Source organism: Phasianus colchicus, chromosome 37, assembly GCF_987193195.1.
Source record: "Phasianus colchicus chromosome 37, bPhaCol1.hap1.1, whole genome shotgun sequence".
NCBI lineage: Eukaryota > Metazoa > Chordata > Aves > Galliformes > Phasianidae > Phasianus > Phasianus colchicus.
In genome coordinates, this window is record NC_143472.1 from 1,356,805 (window position 1) to 1,376,920 (window position 20,116).

The window sequence follows — 20,116 nt, forward strand, 5'->3', positions numbered from 1 at the left end:
ACCCATAGGTGCCCCCACAGACCTCCCCCCCACCCATGGATGCTCCCATAGCCCCCCCATAGCCCCCTCCCCCACCCATGGGTGCTCCCATAGCCCCCTATAGCCTCCCCTCCCATCCATGGGTGCCCCCATAGCCCCCCCCATAGCCCCCTCTCCCCCAGTCCCTGAGTGCCCCCATAGCATCTCCCCAAGCCCCCCCACCCATGGGTGCTCCCATAGCCCCCCTCCCCCACCATGGGTGCCCCCATTACCCCCCGTAGCCCCCATCCCCCACCCATAGCCCCCCTCCTCTCACCCATGGGTGCCCCCATTACCCCCCCGGAGCCCCCTCCTCCCACTCATGGGTGCCCCCACAGCCCCCTCCCCCACCCATAGCCCCCGACCCTCCCCACCCATGGGTGCCCCCACAGACCACCCTCCCACAATAGGTGCCCCCATAGCCCCCATCCTCTCACCCATGGGTGCCCCTATAGCCCCCCTCCTCCCACCCATAGCCCCCCCTCCCACCCATGGGTGCCCCCACAGCCCCCTATAGCCCCCCCCCACCCATGGGTGCCTCCATAGGCCCCCCCTTCCACCCATGGGTGCCCCCATAGCCCCCCCCCTCCCACCCATGGGTGCCCCCATAGCCCCCTATACCCCCCCCCCTCCCACCCGTGGGTGCCCCCATAGCCCCCTATAGCCCCCCCTCCCACCCGTGGGTGCCCCACAGCCCCCTCCTCCCACCCATGGGTGCCCCCACAGCCCTTGTCCCCCACCCATAGCCCCCCTCCTCCCACCCATGGGTGCCCCCATTACCCCCCCATAGCCCCACCCTCCCCACCCATGGGTGCCCCCACAGACCTTCCCCCCACCATAGGTGCCCCCATAGCCCCTCCTTCCCCCCCCTTTTCCTCCACCCATGGGTGCCCTCCCCTCCCCCCTCCCCTCCCCCCTCCCCCTCCATACCGTGGGGGGGTCCCGGGGGGGTCAGGTGGGTGAGGAAGCTGCTGGCAAAGTCCCTGAGGAAGATGAGTGCATCCTGGGGGGGGGGGGGGGTGTCAGGCATCCCATAAACCCCAGTGTTGCAGATCTGCCCCCCCCCCCCCCCACCCAACACACTCAGGACCACCCCCCCGCCCCCCCCAGGACCACCCTGACCCCCCCACTGATCTCCCCAGTGACCCCCAGGACCCCATAGAGCCCCCCCAGGACAATTCCCATCCCACAGAGCCCCCCCCCCCCCCCAGGTCTCCCCAAATCCCATAAGACCCCCCCTGAGGGACCCCCTCCCAGGACCCCACAAAGCCCCCCCCCCCAGGACCACCCTGACCCCCCCCACACCCACCCCAGGGCCCCCACAGACCCTCCAGAGCCCCCCCAGGACCCCCCTAACCCCCCCAGCACCCTCTCAGGTACCCCCAGAAACCCCCCCAGGACCCCCAGCACCCCCCCAGGACCCCCCCAGGACCTCAATAAACCCCCCCCAGGACCCCCAGCACCCCCCCAGGACCTCAATAAACCCCCCCCAGAATCCCCCAGCACCCCCCCAGGACCCCCCCAGGACCTCAATAAAGCCCCCCAGGACCTCAATAAACCCCCCAGGACCCCCAGCACCCCCCCAAGACCCCAATAAACCCCCCCAGGACCTCAATAAACCCCCCCCAGAATCCCCCAGCATCCCCCCAGGACCCCCCCAGGACCTCAATAAACCCCCCAGGACCCCCCCAGGACCTCAATAAAGCCCCCCCAGGACCCCCAGGACCCCCCCAGGACCCCCCCCGGACCCCCCCAGGACCTCAATAAACCCCCCCAAGGACCCCCAGCACCCCCCCAGGACCCCAATAAACCCCCCCAGGACCTCAATAAACCCCCCCCAGAATCCCCCAGCATCCCCCCAGGACCCCCCCAGGACCTCAATAAAGCCCCCCAGGACCTCAATAAACCCCCCCCAGAATCCCCCAGCATCCCCCCAGGACCTCAATAAACCCCCCAGGACCCCCCCAGGACCTCAATAAAGCCCCTCAGGACCTCAATAAACCCCCCCAGGACCCCCAGGACCCCCCCAGGACCTCAATAAACCCCCCCAGGACCCCCCTAACCCCCCCATGACCTCAATAAACCCCCCCCAGAATCCCCCAGCACCCCCCCAGGACCCCAATAAACCCCCCAGGACCCCCAGCACCCCCCCAGGACCTCAATAAACCCCCCTCAAGACCCCCCCAAGACCGCAGTAAAACCCTCCAGGACCCCCCCCCCCTCCCCCCTAAGGACCCCCCCCTCACCTGGTCGATGTGGAGGCGCAGGGGTCGCAAGGAAACCCTCAGGCAGCACTCAGGGACCCCCCCGGGGGGGGGCGGGTGGGGGAGAACCCGGAGCGCCTTCACTGCCAGCTGGGGGGGGGGGGGGGGGCAGTCATGTGACTCTCCTTACCCCTCCCCCCCCCACATATCTCACCACCCTCTCACTCCACACACCCCATAGACCCCCCCCCAAATCCCCTCCCATATCCCACAGATCCCTCACCCACCCCCCCCCACCCACACCCCCCATCCCCCACCCAACATCCCCCTCCCCACCCCACGGAACCCCCCCCATCCCATATCCCACCCCCCCACAGACCCCCCCTACCCTCCTCACCCCTTTCCCCATCACCCCCCCAACCCCACAGACCCCCCCCTTCCCATAAACCCTACTCCCCCCCCCCATAAACCCCCCCACCTTCCACCCCCCATCACCCCCCACCCCCAACCCTATAGATTTCCCCCCCCTACACCCCCCATCCCCCCCCCCCCCCGCCACCCCTACAGACCCCCCAAGACCCCAAAGACCCCCCCCCAGGACCACACTGACCCCCCCCCAACCTTCTGCCTACACCCCCCACGTACCCCCCCCCATGCAAAACCCCTCTGGACCCCCCCCCACCCTCAATACCTCCCCCCCCCCAAACCACCTTCTGCCCCCCCCCCCCAAATAAACCCCTCAGAAGCCTCAGGACCCCCCCCCCCCCAACCCCACAGACCCCCCCTTCCCATAAACCCTATTCCCCCCCCCATAGACCCCTCACCTTCCACCTCCACCATCCCCCCCCCCCAACCAAACCTCCCCCCCTCCCCCCCCACAGACCCCCCAAGACCCCAAAGACCCCCCCCCAAGGACCACACTGGCCCCCCCCACCTTCTACCTACACCCCCCATATCCCCCCCATGCAAAACCCCTCTGGACCCCCCCCCACCCTCAATACCTCCCCCCCCCAAACCACCTTCTGCCCCCCCCCCCCCCCAAATAAACCCCTCAGAAGCCTCAGGACCCCCCCCCCAACCCCACAGACCCCCCCTTCCCATAAACCCTATTCCCCCCCCCATAAACCCCCCCACCTCTCACCTCCACCATCCCCCCCCACCCAAACCTCCCCCCCCTTCCTCCCCCCCCCACCCCTACAGACCCCCCAAGACCTCAAAGACCCCCCCCCCAGGACCACCCCCCCACGTCCCCCCCCCCAAACCACCTTCTGCCCCCCCCCCCCCCCCAAATAAACCCCTCAGAAGCTTTAGGACCCCCCCCAACCCACAGACCCCCCCTTCCCATAAACCCTATTCCCCCCCCATAAACCCCCCCACCTCCCACCTCCACCATCCCCCCCCCAACCAAACCTCCCCTCCCCCCCCCCACAGACCCCCCAAGACCCCAAAGACCCCCCCCCAGGACCATACTGACCCCCCCCACCTTCTGCCTACACCCCCCACGTCCCCCCCCCCATGCAAAACCCCTCTGGACCCCCCCCCCCAAAACCACCTTCTGCCCCCCCCCCCCCCCCCCCAAATAAACCCCTCAGAAGCCTCAGGACCCCCCCCCCCCAACTCCACAACACCCCCCACACACACAAAAAGAAATCCAGCCCCCCCCCAAGCCCATAGGACCCCCCCCCCCCCCCACTCCTTACCATGGGTCTGGGGGCTCCGTGCCCCCCCGGCAGACCCTTCAGGAAACTTTCGCCCCCCCCCCCCGCCAGCCGGTCTCTCAGCTCCATTTCGTGCACCAGCACCACCAGCCGCCCCACCGGCCGCTCCACCGGGACCCCCCCGGACCCCCCCTCATCCGAGGGGACCTCGTAGCTCTCGTGCTGCACACACACCTGGGGAGGGGGGGGAAGAAACCCCATAAGCCCCCCAGGACCCCCAACTCCCCACCAGAAGTCCTATAAGCCCCCCAGGACCCCCCCCAGACCCCCATTACCCCCCCTCCCAGAATCCAGGAGACCTCAGACCCCCCATGAGACCCCCAGGACCCCCATAAGGCCCCCCAAGACCCCCTGCATCCCCATTACCCCCCAGGACTTCCATAAGACCCCCAGGACACTCCAGGACCCCCATGGGACCCCCCAGGACCCCCCTGAACCCTCATTACCCCCCCTCCCAAAACCCAGGAGACCTCAGACCCCCCATGAGACCCCCAGGACCCCCATAAGGCCCCCCAAGACCCCCTGCATCCCCATTACCCCCCAGGACCCCCATAAGACCCCCAGGACACTCCAGGACCCCCATGGGACCCCCCAGGACCCCCCTGAACCCTCATTACCCCCCCTCCCAAAACCCAGGAGACCTCAGACCCCCCATGAGACCCCCAGGACCCCCATAAGGCCCCCCAAGACCCCCTGCATCCCCATTACCCCCCAGGACCCCCATAAGACCCCCAGGACACTCCAGGACCCCCATGGGACCCCCCAGGACCCCCCTGAACCCTCATTACCCCCCCTCCCAAAACCCAGGAGACCTCAGACCCCCCATGAGACCCCCAGGACCCCCCAGACCCCCATTACTCCCCCAAGAACCCCCCTGCACCCCCATTATCCCCCAGGACCCCCATGAGACCCCCCCAGGCCCCCCATTACCCCCCAGACCCCCATTACCCCCCCCAGGACCCCCCCAGACCCTCATTATCCCCCCTCCCAGAACCCATGAGACCTCAGACCCCCCATGAGACCCCCCAGGCCCCCCAGGACCCCCCAGACCCCCATTACTCCCCCAAGAACCCCCCTGCACCCCCATTACCCCCCAGGACCCCCATAAGACCCCCCAAGACCCCCAGGGCCCCCCAGACCCCCATTACTCCCCCAAGGACCCCCCAGGCCCCCCATTACTCCCAAGACCCCCATTACCCCCCCAAGGACCCCCCCAGACCCCCATTATCCCCCCTCCCAGAACCCATGAGACCTCAGACCCCCCATGAGACCCCCATTACTCCCCCAAGAACCCCCCTGCACCCCCATTACCCCCCAGGACCCCCATGAGACCCCCAAGGACCCCCCAAGACCCCCATTACCCCCCCGGGCCCCCATGAGACCCCCCCAGGCCCCCCATTACCCCCAAGACCCCCATTACCCCCCCAAGGACCCCCCCAGACCCCCATTATCCCACCTCCCAGAACCCATGAGACCCCAGACCCCCCATGAGACCCCCAGGACCCCCATAAGGCCCCCCAAGACCCCCTGCACCCCCATTACCCCCCCAAGACTCCCATTATCCCCCAGACCCCCATGAGACCCCCAAGGACCCCCCCAAACCCCCATTACCCCCCCTCCCAGAACCCATGAGACCTCAGACCCCCCATGAGACCCCCAGGACACACATAAGGCCCCCCAGGACCCCCATGGGACCCCCCAGGACCCCCATAAGACCCCCAGGACACTCCAGGACCCCCATGAGACCCCCAAGGACCCCCCCAAACCCCCATTACCCCCCCTCCCAGAACCCACGAGACCTCAGACCCCCCATGAGACCCCCAGGACCCCCATTACCCCCCAGGACCCCCATAAGACCCCCCAAGACCCCCAGGGCCCCCCAGACCCCCATTACTCTCCCAAGGACCCCCCAGGCCCCCCATTACCCCCAAGACCCCCATTACGCCCCCAAGGACCCCCCCAGACCCCCATTATCCCCCCTCCCAGAACCCATGAGACCTCAGACCCCGCATGAGACCCCCAGGACACACATAAGGCCCCCCAGGACCCCCATGGGACCCCCCAGGACCCCCATAAGACCCCCAGGACCCCCAACTCCCCACCAGAAGTCCTATAAGCTCCCCAGGACCCCCCCAGACTCCCATTACCCCCCCTCCCAGAATCCAGGAGACCTCAGACCCCCCATGAGACCACCAGGACCCCCATAAGACCCCCCAGGACCCCCTGCACCCCCATTACCCCCCAGGACCCCCATAAGACCCCCAGGACACTCCAGGACCCCCATGGGACCTCCCAGGACCCCCCCAGACCCTCATTACCCCCCCTCCCAGAACCCATGAGACCTCAGACCCCCCATGAGACCCCCAAGACCCCCATTACCCCCCAGGACCCCCATAAGACCCCCCAAGACCCTCAGGGGCCCCCAGACCCCCATTACTCCCCCAAGGACCCCTCAGGACCCCCATGAGACCCCCCAGGCCCCCCATTACCCCCCAGGACCCCCACGGGACCCCCCAGGACCCCCATTATTCCCCAGGACCCCCATAAGAACCCCCAAGACCCCCAGGACCCCCCAGACCCCCATTACTCCCCCAAGGAGCCCCCAAGACCCCCATTACCCCCCAGGACCCCCATGAGACCCCCCAGATCCCCCATTACTCCCCTAAGGACCCCCCTGCACCCCATTACTCCCCAGGACCCCAGTAGGACCCCCCATTATCCCCCAGACCCCCATGAGACCCGCAAGGACCCCCCCAGACCCCCATTACCCCCCCCCTCCCAGAACCCAGGAGACCTCAGACCCCCCATGAGACCCCCAGGACCCCCATAAGGCCCCCCAAGACCCCCTGCACCCCCATTACCCCCCCAAGACTCCCATTATCCCCCAGACCCCCATGAGACCCCCAAGGACCCCCCAAGACCCCCATTACCCCCCCGGGCCCCCATGAGACCCCCTCAGGCCCCCCATTACCCCCCAGACCCCCATTACACCCCCCCCAGGACCCCCCCAGACCCTCATTACCCCCCCTCCCAGAACCCATGAGACCTCAGACCCCCCCATGAGACCCCCAGGACCCCCATAAGGCCCCCCAAGACCCCCTGCACCCCCATTACCCCCCCAAGACTCCCATTATCCCCCAGACCCCCATGAGACCCCCAAGGACCCCCCAAGACCCCCATTACCCCCCCGGGCCCCCATGAGACCCCCTCAGGCCCCCCATTACCCCCCAGACCCCCATTACACCCCCCCCAGGACCCCCCCAGACCCTCATTACCCCCCCTCCCAGAACCCATGAGACCTTAGACCCCCCCATGAGACCCCCAGGACCCCCATAAGACCCCCCAAGACCCCCTGCACCCCCATTACCCCCCGGACTCCCATGAGAGACCCCGCCAGGCCCCCCATTACCCCCCAGGACCCCCATGAGACCCCCCAGGACCCCCCAGACCCCCATTACACCCCCAGGACCCCCCATGAGACCCCCAAGACCCTTGGGAGCTCTCCAGGAGCCCCATGAGACCCCCCCTACGCCCCCCCCCCAGACCACCATGAGCTCCCAGGATCCCATGAGCCCCCCAAAATCCCCAGGACACCCCAGGACCCCCATGAGACCCCCCAGAACCCCATTACCCCCCTAGGAACCCCCCCCAGAACCCCCCTAGGAACCCCATGAGACCACCCCCCAGGACCCCTCACTTCCCCCCCCCAGGACCCCAATTCCGCCCCCCAAGACTCTGAAATCCCCCCCCGAGGACCCCGAAATTCCCTCCCCCCCCCCCAGGACCCCCAATTCCCCCCCCAGGACCCCAATTCCCCCCTCAGGACCCCGAAATTTCCCCCCCCCAGGACCCCAAATCCTCCCCTCAGGATCCTCAATTACCCCCAGCCCCCCCCCCCCCCCCCGGGACCCCCATTCCCCCCCCCAGCCCCCCACCTTCCCCAGGCTCAGCTCCATCAGCAGATCCGTTCTCCTCCCCGGCCCCCCCCGGCTCCTCCAATGTCCCTTGGGGGGGGCGGAGCCTCCGCGGGAGCTGAGAAGGCGGGGCGATAGTGAGCCACGCCCCCTGAGCGAAGCCGCCAGCCAACCAAGGGCCGGGATTATGAAGTGGGGCGGGGCTTAATGGCAAAGGGGGCGTGGCTTGTTGACAAGGGGGCGTGGCTTAGCACTAAACCGAGTTGTTATGAAGGAGGCGTGGCCTGAGGTCATGGGGGCGTGGTCTTCTAAAGTAATGGGCGGGGCTTAGTGGGAAGTGGGCGTGGCTTTGGCCAATGGGCGTGGCTTGGTTAATGGTGGGGGCGGTGACTATGATACATGGGCGCCCCATCCCATAGGGACACACTGACCCCATAGAAATCCCATAGGGACATACTGACCCCATAGGGATCCCATAGGGACACAATGACCCCATACCACTCCATAGGGTCACGCTGAGCCCACAGGAACCCCATAGGGACACACTGATCCCACAGAGACCCCATAGGGACACACTGACCCCATAGAGACACACTGACCCCACAGGGACACAATGACTCCATTGGAACCCCATAGGGAAACACTGACCCCATAGGGACACACTGACCCCACAGGAACCCCATAGGGACACCCTGACCCCACACAGACCCCATAGGGACATACTGATCCCACAGGGACCCCACAGGGACACACTGACTCCGTTGGAACCCCATACGGACACATTGACCCCATAGGGACACACTGACCCCGTAGGGACCCCATAGGGACATCCTGACCCCACAAAGACCCCATAGGGACACACTGACCCCATAGGGACACCCTGACCCCACACAGACCCCATAGGGACACAGTAACCCCATAGGGACACCCTGACCCCATAGGGACCCCATAGGGACACCCTGACCCCACACAGACCCCATAGGGACATACTGATCCCACAGGGACCCCACAGGGACACACTGACTCCGTTGGAACCCCATACGGACACATTGACCCCATAGGGACACACTGACCCCGTAGGGACCCCATAGGGACATCCTGACCCCACACAGACCCCATAGGGACACAGTAACCCCATAGGGACACCCTGACCCCATAGGGACACAGTAACCCCATAGGGACACACTGACCCCACACAGACCCCATAGGGACACAGTGACCCCATAGGGACACCCTGACCCCATAGGGACCCCATAGGGACCCCATAGGGACCCACAGATTGGGAGCAAGGGGGCGTGGCTTTAACAAAGTGGGCGTGACTTATGTGGAAAAGGGGGCGTGTCCTCACCGCGGTTTGGGGGTGGGGCCAGGCCCGAAGTCCCGCCCCCCGTAGAGCTGCCATTGGAGGGAAGCGTCACGTAGCAGCAAACGGGCGCGTGGGGGGGGCAGGCGGGGGGGAGCCCTCAACCAATCAGAGCTTCCGGCTCCTCCTCCGGCCCCGCCCCTCGGAGCGGCGAAGTGCCCCTCCCGCAGGATGAGGGGTCCGGGTCGCAGCCAGCGGATGGTTGGGGGGGGGGGCTGATAAAAAGGGGGGGGGGGGGCAGGGGGTTATGCGAGGGGGTCGTGGGGGGGGGGGGGGCATCCCAATACCCCCCACCCCTCATAGGACCCAACTTCATAGGATCCAATGGGAATCAGTGCCCCCCCCCGCCCATAAAGCCCAATGAGACCCCCATTGCCCCCCCCCCTCCCCCCATACAACCCAGTGACCCCCATGGCCCCCCCCCACCCCAATAAAACCCAATTGGAATCAGTGCCCCCCCCCATACAAGGACCCCCATTGCCCCCCTTTCCCCCCCCCCCAAATAAAACCCAATGGAACCCAATGATCCCCACTGCCCCCCCCCCAATAAAACCCAACGACCCCCATTGCCCCCCCCCCCAATAAAACCCAACGACCCCCACTGCCCCCCCCAATAAAACCCAATTGGAATCAGTGCCCCCCCCCCATACAAAGACCCCCATTGTCCCACTTCCCCCCCCCCCAAATAAAACCCAATGGAACCCAACGACCCCCATTGCCCCCCCCCAAAAGACCCAACGACCCCCACTGCCCCCCCCCCAATAAAACCCAATTGGAATCAGTGCCCCCCCCATACAAGGACCCCCATTGCCCCCCTTCCCCCCCCCAAATAAAACCCAATGGAACCCAATGACCCCCATTGCCCCCCCCCATAAAACCCAATGACTCCCATTGCCCCCCCCCCCAGATTTTGTGCCCCCCCCCCCGCCCCCACTCACAGCCTCCTCACTCCCGGGGGGGGCATCGAGAATGCAGAATCCATCGGGGTCCGGGTTGGGGTCCGGGGGGGGGGGCGGCGGCGGCGGTGGTGGTTGGGGCTCCGGGGGGGTCACTACTGGGTGCCCCCCACCCCCTGCCCCCCCCTCCCCTGGGAAGAGGTAAACAGAGACCGGGGGGGCAGGGGGGGTGGTGGCTTCTGCTGGGTGGGGGGATGGGAGGGGGGGGGGGGGGGCAGGGATGTAAGTACCCCCCCCCCATGTCCCATAATTGCCACCCACCGCCCCCCCCCCTTGAAGCCCATAACTGCCCCCCATGAATCATTATTGCCCCCCCCCAGGTCTCAAAATTGCCACCCTCCCCCATATCTGCCCCCCCCAGGAGCCATTAATGCCCCTCCCAGGACCCATAATTGCCCCCCCCAGGACCCATATCTGCCCCCCAGGACCCATAATTGCCCCCCCCCGGACACATATCTGCCCCCCCCGGACCCATATCTGCCCCCCCCGGACCCATAATTGCCCCCCCCCGGACCCATATCTGCCCCCCCAGAACCCATAATTGCCCCCCCCAGGACCCATATCTGCCCCCCCCAGCCCACGACCCCTATCTTCTCCCCCCCCCCCCTCCCCCAGGACCCCCATCTGCCCCCCCAGAGCCCCCCCTCACCCATAATGGCCCCCTCCCCTCCCCCCCCCCCCCATACCGTGGGGCTGTGGGGCGCTGTGGGGCCGGGGGGGGTCTTGGAGGGCATCCGTCAGATCCCCTTGGTTCACTGCAGCTGTGGGGGCACTGGGGGGGGGCGGGGGGGGCTGGGGGGGCACAGACCCACTTAGGGAGTGGCCCCCCCCCCCAAAATCCACATGGGGGTCCCATATCCCCCCCCAGACCCACTATGGGGTCACTATGGGATCCTATATTCTACCCAAACCCACTTGGGGGTCCCACTCCCCCCCCAGACCCACAATGGGATCCCATATCCCCCCATACCCACTATAGGGTCCCACAACCCCCCCACACCCACATGGGGGTCAAATATCCCCCCCAGACCCACTATAGGGTCCCCCCCCCCCCTCAGACCCACATGGGGGTCCCATATCCCCCCATTCCCATATGCAGGTTATTATGGGGTCCCACACCCCATTATGGGATCCCATATCCCCCCCACACCCACTATAGGGTCCCACACCCCCCCCCAGACCCACTATAGGGTCCCATATCCCCCTCACACCCATTATGGGATCCCATACCCCCCCACATCCACTATAGGGTCCCAACCCCCCCACACCCACTATAGGGTCCCATATCTCCCCCATTCCCACATGCAGGTCATTATGGGGTCCCATATCCCCCCCACACCCATTATGGGGTCCCACACCCCCCCCATACCCACTTGGGGTCCCATATCCCCCCATTCCCATATGCAGGTTATTATGGGGTCCCACACCCCTCCACACCCACTATGGTGTCCCATATCCCCCCATACCCACTATGGGGTCCCACATCCCCCCCACACCCATTATGGGGTCCCACACACCCCCCCACCCACTATGGGGTCCCACATCCACCCCACACCCTCTATGGGGTCCCATATCCCCCCCAGACCCATTATGGGGTCCCATATCCCCCGCACACCCACTATAGGGTCCCACCCCCCCTCCCAGACCCACATGGGGGTCCCATATCCCCCCCACACCCACTATAGGATCCCATATCCCCCCATTCCCATATGCAGGTTATTATGGGGTCCCATATCCCCCCCACACCCACTATAGGGTCCCATATCCCCCCATTCCCACATGCAGGTCATTACGGGGTCCCACACCCCCCCACACCGATTATGGGGTCCCATATCCCCCCCATACCCACTTGGGGTCCCATATCCCCCCATACCCATATGCAGGTTATTATGGGGTCCCATATCCCCCCCCCTACCCACTATAGGGTCCCATATCCCCCCATTCCCATAGGCAGGTTATTATGGGGTCCCACACCCCTCCACACCCACTATGGGGTCCCACACACCCCCCCACCCACTATGGGGTCCCACATCCACCCCACACCCACTATGGGGTCCCATATCCCCCGCACACCCACTATAGGGTCCCACCCCCCCTCCCTGACCCACATGGGGGTCCCATATCCCCCCCACACCCACTTGGGGTCCCATATCCCCCCATACCCACTATGGGGTCCCACATCCCCCCCACACCCATTATGGGGTCCCACACACCCCCCCAACCACTATGGGGTCCCACATCCACCCCACACCCACTATGGGGTCCCACATCCCCCCACACCCACTATGGGGTCCCATATCCCCCGCACACCCACTATAGGGTCCCACCCTCCCCCCAGACCCACATGGGGGTCCCATATCCCCCCCACACCCACTATAGGATCCCATATCCCCCCATTCCCATATGCAGGTTATTATGGGGTCCCACACCCCCCCCACACCCAATATGGGGTCCCACTCCCCCCCCCCAGACCCACTTTGGGCTTCCCGTGCCCGGCTGTGGGGCCGGCTGTGGGGCCGGGTGCCCCCAGGTATCGCAACAGACGCACGATAGCGGCCGTGCTGTCGGGACACGTGCGGGCGCGGAGCCGCAAGGGGGCGGCACGGAGCTCCTCGGGGGGCTGCGGCTGGGGGGGGGACACACACATATAGGGAACTTTAGGGTCGTATAGGGACGTATAGAGACCTATAGGGACACATAGGGACATATAGAGACCCACAGGGATACATTGGGACCCATAGGGACCCATAGGGGCACATAGGGACACATAGGGACCTTCAGAGTCATATAGGGACGTACAGACATCTATAGGAACATATAGAGACACACAGGGATCCATAGGGACCCTCAGGGTCATATAGGGACAGAAGGGACACGTAGGGACATATGGGGACCCATAGAGACCCACAGAGACCCGTAGGAACACATAGGGACACATAGGGGCACATAGGGGCACACAGGGACCCTCAGGGTCATATAGGGACGTACAGACACCTATAGGAACATATAGGGACACACAGGGATCCATAGGGACCTATAGGGTCATATAGGGACAGAAGGGACACGTAGGGACACATAGGGACCCATAGGAACACATAGGGACACATAGGGGCACATAGGGACCTTCAGGGTCATATAGGGACGTACAGACACCTATAGGGACATATAGGGACACACAGGGATCCATAGGGACCTATAGGGTCATATAGGGACAGAAGGGACACGTAGGGACACATAGGGACCCATAGGAACACATAGGGACACATAGGGGCACATAGGGACCTTCAGAGTCATATAGGGACGTACAGACACCTATAGGGACATATAGAGACACACAGGGATCCATAGGGACCCTCAGGGTCATATAGGGACAGAAGGGACACGTAGGGACATATGGGGACCCATAGAGACCCACAGAGACCCGTAGGGACACATAGGGACACATAGGGGCACATAGGGGCACACAGGGACCCTCAGGGTCATATAGGGACGTACAGACATCTATAGGAACATATAGAGACACACAGGGATCCATAGGGACCCTCAGGGTCATATAGGGACAGAAGGGACACATAGGGACATATAGGGACCCATAGAGACTCATAGGGACCCATAGGGACCCATAGGGACACATAGGGACACATAGGGACACATAGGGGCACATAGGGGCACATAGGGGCACATAGGGACCTTCAGAGTCATATAGGGACGTACAGACATCTATAGGAACATATAGAGACACACAGGGATCCATAGGGACCCTCAGGGTCATATAGGGACAGAAGGGACACATAGGGACATATGGGGGCCCATAGAGACCCACAGAGACCCGTAGGGACACATAGGGACACATAGGGGCACATAGGGACCTTCAGGGTCATATAGGGACGTACAGACACCTATAGGGACATATAGGGACACACAGGGATCCATAGGGACCTATAGGGTCATATAGGGACAGAAGGGACACATAGGGACATATGGGGACCCATAGAGACCCACAGAGACCCGTAGGGACCCATAGGGACACATAGGGACCCTCAGGGTCATAGAGGGACGTACAGACACCTATAGGGACATATAGGGACACACAGGGATCCATAGGGACCCTCAGGGTCATATAGGGACAGAAGGGACACATAGGGACCCATAGGGACCCGTAGGGACACATAGGGACACATAGGGACCTTCAGAGTCATATAGGGACGTACCGACATCTATAGGAACATATAGAGACACACAGGGATCCATAGGGACTCTCAGGGTCATATAGGGACATAAGGGACACGTAGGGACACATAGGGACCCATAGAGACCCATAGGGACCCGTAGGGACACATAGGGGCACATAGGGACCCTCTGGGTCATATAGGGACGTACAGACACCTATAGGAACATATAGGGACACACAGGGATCCATAGGGACCCTCAGGGTCATAGAGGCACATAAGGGACACGTAGGGACATATAGAGACCCATAGAGACCCACAGAGACCCGTAGGGACCCATAGGGACACATAGGGACACATAGGGACACATAGGGACGTACAGACACCTACAGGGACATATAGAGACACACAGGGATCCATAGGGACCTTTAGGGTCATATAGGGACATAAGGGACACGTAGGGACATATAGGGACCCATAGAGACCCATAGGGACACATAGGGACCCATAGGGGCACATAGGGACCTTCAGAGTCATATAGGGACGTACAGACACCTATAGGGACATATAGAGACACACAGGGATCCATAGGGACCTATAGGGTCATATAGGGACATTAGGGACACGTAGGGACATATGGGGACCCACAGAGACCCACAGAGACCCGTAGGGACCCATAGGGACACATAGGGACCCTCCGGGTCATATAGGGACGTACAGACACCTATAGGGACATATAGAGACACACAGGGATCCATAGGGACCCTCAGGGTCATATAGGGACAGAAGGGACACGTAGGGACCCATCGAGACCCATAGGGACCCATAGGGACTCATAGGGACACATAGGGGCACATAGGGACATATAGGGACACATAGGGGCACATAGGGACCCTCCAGGTCATATAGGGACGTACAGACACCTATAGGGACATATAGAGACACACAGGGATCCATAGGGACCCTCAGGGTCATATAGGGACAGAAGGGACACGTAGGGACATATAGGGACCCATAGAGACCCATAGGGACCCGTAGGGACATATAGGGGCACATAGGGGCACACAGGGACCCTCAGGGTCATAGAGGGATGTACAGACACCTATAGGGACATATAGAGACACAAGGAGCCATAGGGACCCTTAGGGTCATATAGGGACAGAAGGGACACGTAGGGACATATAGGGACACATAGGGACACACAGGGACCATCAGGGTCATGTAGGGACGTATAGAGACCTATAGGGACCCATAGAGAGCACTGTGTGCCATGGAGACATATAGGGACCCATAGGGACCCTCAGGGTCATATAGGGACATATGGGGACATATGGGGACAAAGATGGATCCTCAGGGTCATATAGGGACATGTAGAGACACGTAGGGACGTATAAGGACACATAGAGACCCATAGGGAGCCATAGGGACATATAGAGACCCATGGTCCCCCATAACCCCCCCAAAACCCCCCCATAACTCCCCCATAACCCCCCATTGCCTCCCTTAACCCCCCCCAGCCCCTATAACACTGCCCATAACCCCCCCAGCCCCCCCCCATAACCCCTCCACAGTCCCCCATAGCCCCCCACAGCCCCCCATAACTCCCTACAGCCCCCCATAGCCCCCCATAACCCCCCCACAGCCCCCCATAACTCCCTACAGCCCCCCATAGCCCCCCATAACCCCCCCACAGCCCCCCATAGCCCCCCCATAACCCCCTATAACACCCCACAGCCCCCCATAGCCCCCCCATAACCCCCTACAGCCCCCCATAGCCCCCCCATAACCCCCTATAACACCCCACAGCCCCCCATAGCCCCCCCATAACCCCCTACAGCCCCCCATAGCCCCCCCATAACCCCCTATAACACCCCACAGCCCCCCATAGCCCCCCCATAACCCCCTACAACCCCCCATAGCCCACCAATGCCCCCCATAACCCCCCTACGGCCCCCCCTTAACCCCCCATAACCACCCCACAGCCCCCCATAACCCCTCACAGCCCCCCTATAACCCCCCCATAGCCCCCCCATAACTCCCCCACAGCCCCCCGTAGCCCCCCAAAACCCCCCATACAGCCCCCCATGACCCCCCACAGCCCCCCCGTAGCCCCCCCACGACCTCCCCATAGCCCCCCATAGCCCCCCCATAACTCCCTACAGCCCCCCATAACCCCCCATAGCCCCCCCATAACCCCCTGCAACCCCCCATAGCCCCCCTATAACACCCCACACCGCCCCATAGTCCCCCCATAACCCCCCTACAGCCCCCCATAACCTCCCATAGCCCCCCATAACTCCCCATAGCCCCCCATAAACCCTCTACAGCCCCACATAGCCCCCTGTAGCCCCCCATAACCCCCCACTGCCCCCCCATAACCCCCACACAGCCCCCCATAGCCCCCCCATAACCTCCCATAACTCCCCCACAGCCCCCCACAGCCCCCCCATAACCCCCCACTGCCCCCCCATAACCCCCCATAAACCCCCTACAGCCCCCCATAACCCCCCCATAACCCCCCCACAGCCCCCCATAACCTCCCCATAGCCCCCCTTGACCCCTCCATAACCCCCCATAGCCCCCCCACAGCCCCCCATAACCTCCCCATAGCCCCCCTTGACCCCTCCATAACCCCCCATAGCCCCCCCACAGCCCCCCATAACCCCCCCATAGCCCCCCCATAACTCCTCATAGCCCCCCATAAACCCCCTACAGCCCCCCATAACTCCCCCATAGCCCCCCATAACCCCCCCACAGCCCCCCATAACTCCCCATAGCCCCCCATAACCCCCCCATAGCCCCCCATAACCCCCCATAGCCCCCCATAGCCCCCCCCTCACCGCTCTCTGCCCCCCGCTGCCCTTCCAGGTGCTGATCTGCAGCTCCATGAAATCCACGTCCACCACGCACACAAAGTCTGGGGGAGGGGGGAGCATTAATTAACGGCATTAATTGCCACTAATTGACATTAAGATGCTATTGGGGGGGGGGGGGGCAGTGGTGGGGGACACTGGGGCGCCACTAATTGACATTAATTGGCATTATGGTGCCATTGTGGGACACTGGGGTACACTGGGGTGCCATTAATTGGCATTAATTGCCATTAATTGGCATTATGGTGCCACTAGGGGACATTAAGGGGGCATTGAGGGACATGGGGGTGCCATTAATTAACATTAATTGACATTAATTGCCATTATAGTGCCACTAAAGGACATCAGGGGGGCATTGGGAGACACTGGGGTGCCATTAATTGGCATTAATTGGCATTAATTGGCATTAAGGTGTCACTCGGGGATGCTGGGGGGGCATTAGAGGACATTGGGGTGCCATTAATTTGCATTAATTAGCATTATGGTGCCACTAGGGGACATCAGGGGGGCATTGGGGGACATTGGGGTGCCATTAATTGTCATTAATTGCCATTAATTGGCATTGAGGTGTCATTGGGAGACTTTAGGGGAGCATTGGGGGACATTGGGGTGCCACTAATTACCACTAATTGCCATTAATTAGCATTGAAGTGCCATAGGGGTGCTACTGGGGAGGCCGTGGGGGACATTGGGGGATACTGGGGTGCCATTAATTGCCATTAATTGGCACTAATTGCCACGGAGGTCTCACCTTTCTGCAGCTCCAACCCGGCCCCATCGCAGCGCTCAGTGAGGAACAGCGCCCCGTCATCAACCAGCAGCCTGTGGGGCAGCCCCATAGGGACCCATTGGGACCCATAGGGACCCCACAGAGACCCATAGGGACCCATTGGGACGCATAGGGACCCCACAGAGACCCCACAGAGACCCATAGGGACCCATGGAGACCCATAGGGACACATTGGGACACATTGGGACCCATTGGGACCCATAGGGACCCATGGAGACCCATAGGGACCCATAGGGACCCACAGGGACCTATAGGGACCCATAGAGACCCATTGGCCCACGGAGACCCATAGGGACCCACGGAGACCCACAGGGACCTATAGGGACCCATAGAGACCCATTGGGACCCACGGAGACCCATAGAGACCCATTGGGACCCACGGAGACCCATAGGGACCCATTGGGACCCACGGAGACCCATAGGGACCCATTGGGACACATTGGGACCCATTGGGACCCATGGAGACCCATGGAGACCCATGGAGATCCATAGGGACCCATAGGGACCCATAGGGACCCATTGGGACCAATTGGGACCCCATAGAGACCCATAGGGACCCATAGGGACCCATGGAGACCCACGGAGACCCATAGAGACTCCATAGAGACCCATAGGGACACACGGAGACCCATAGGGACCCATAGGGACCCATGGAGACCCATGGAGACCCATAGAGACCCATAGCAACCCATAGGAACCCATAGAGATCCATTGGGACCCATAGAGACCCACAGGGACCCATAGAGACCCCATAGAGACCCATGGAGACCCATAGAGACCCATTGGGACTCATTGGGACCCATGGAGAGAACCCATAAAGACCCCATACAAAACCGCATAGAGACCCCAGAGCGACCCCATAGAGACCCCATAGAAACCCCATAGAGACCCACAGAGAACCCCAGTACCCCACTGACCCATTGTCCCCATTCCCCCCCATAACCCCACAGACCCCATAACCCCAGATTCCCCCCAATAACCCCAAACTTCCCCCATTCCTCCCCGTGACCCCAAATCCCCCCGTAAACCCAAATCCCCCCGTGACCCCATAACCCCCCCAGTGACCCCAAACCCACCCGTGACCCCAAATCGCCCCGTGCCCCCAAACCCCCCCATGACCCCAAACCACCCCGTGAACTCATAACCCCCCGTGACCCCAATTCCCCCCGTGAACCCATAACCCCCCCTGTGACCCCAAATCCCCCCATGACCCCATAACCCCCCGTGACCCAAATCCCCCTGTGACCCCATACCCCCCGTGACCCCAAACCCCCCCGTGACCCCAAATCCCCCTGTGACCCCATAAGCCCCGCATGACCCCATAACCCCCCCAGACCCCAAATCCCCCCCCGTGACCCCATAACCCCCCCATAACCCCAAATCCCCCTATGACCCCATAACCCCCCGTGACCCCAAACCCCCCTGTGACCCCAATTCCCCCCATGACCCCAAATCCCGTGACCTCAAACCCCCCCGTGACCCCATAACCCCCCCTGTGACCCCAAATCCCCCCGTGACCCCCCATAACCCCCCCGTAACCCCATAAGCCCCCCATAACCCCAAATCCCCCCCGTGACCCCAAATCCCCCCGTGACCCCAAATCCACCCGTGACCCCAAACCTCCCCCAGTGACCCCAAATTCCCCCATGACCCCATAACCCCCTGTGACCCCAAATCCCCCCATGCCCCCATAACCCCCCCATAACCCCAATTCCCCCCGTGACCCCAAATCCCCCCATGACCCCATAACCCCCCGTGACCCCAAATGCCCCCATGACCCCAAACCCCCCTGTGACCCCAATTCCTCCCGTGACCCCAAATCCCGTGACCCCAAATCCCGTGACCTCAAACCCCCCTGTGACCCCAAATCCCCCTGTGCCCCCATAACCCCCCCATAACCCTAATTCCCCCCGTGACCCCAAACCCCCCCATGACCCCATAACCTCCCCCCGACCCCAAATCCCCCCGTGACCCCATAACCCCCCGTGACCCCATAACCCCCTCATATCCCTAAATCCCCCCATGACCCCATAACCCCCGTGACCCCAAATCCCCCCGTGACACCAAACCCCCCCATGACCCCATAACCCCCCCATAACCCCAATTCCCCC

General features: G+C 63.0%; 1 protein-coding gene across 1 annotated transcript in view; it reads right to left on the minus strand.

Annotated features, from left to right (window-relative positions):
• LOC149913456 (autophagy-related protein 2 homolog A-like) overlaps positions 1–20,116 on the minus strand; it is a 60,719-nt gene that overhangs the window by 20,306 nt on the left and 20,297 nt on the right. The window contains exons 10-19 of the mRNA XM_090129765.1: positions 17,967–18,037; positions 17,183–17,259; positions 12,650–12,799; positions 10,860–10,965; positions 10,156–10,355; positions 9,203–9,432; positions 7,876–7,972; positions 3,923–4,114; positions 2,265–2,372; positions 949–1,021 (exon numbers count right to left, since the gene is read on the minus strand). Coding sequence (XP_089985891.1) covers positions 949–1,021; positions 2,265–2,372; positions 3,923–4,114; positions 7,876–7,972; positions 9,203–9,432; positions 10,156–10,355; positions 10,860–10,965; positions 12,650–12,799; positions 17,183–17,259; positions 17,967–18,037 — 1,304 coding nt within the window. The remainder of the gene's footprint in view (positions 1–948; positions 1,022–2,264; positions 2,373–3,922; positions 4,115–7,875; positions 7,973–9,202; positions 9,433–10,155; positions 10,356–10,859; positions 10,966–12,649; positions 12,800–17,182; positions 17,260–17,966; positions 18,038–20,116) is intronic.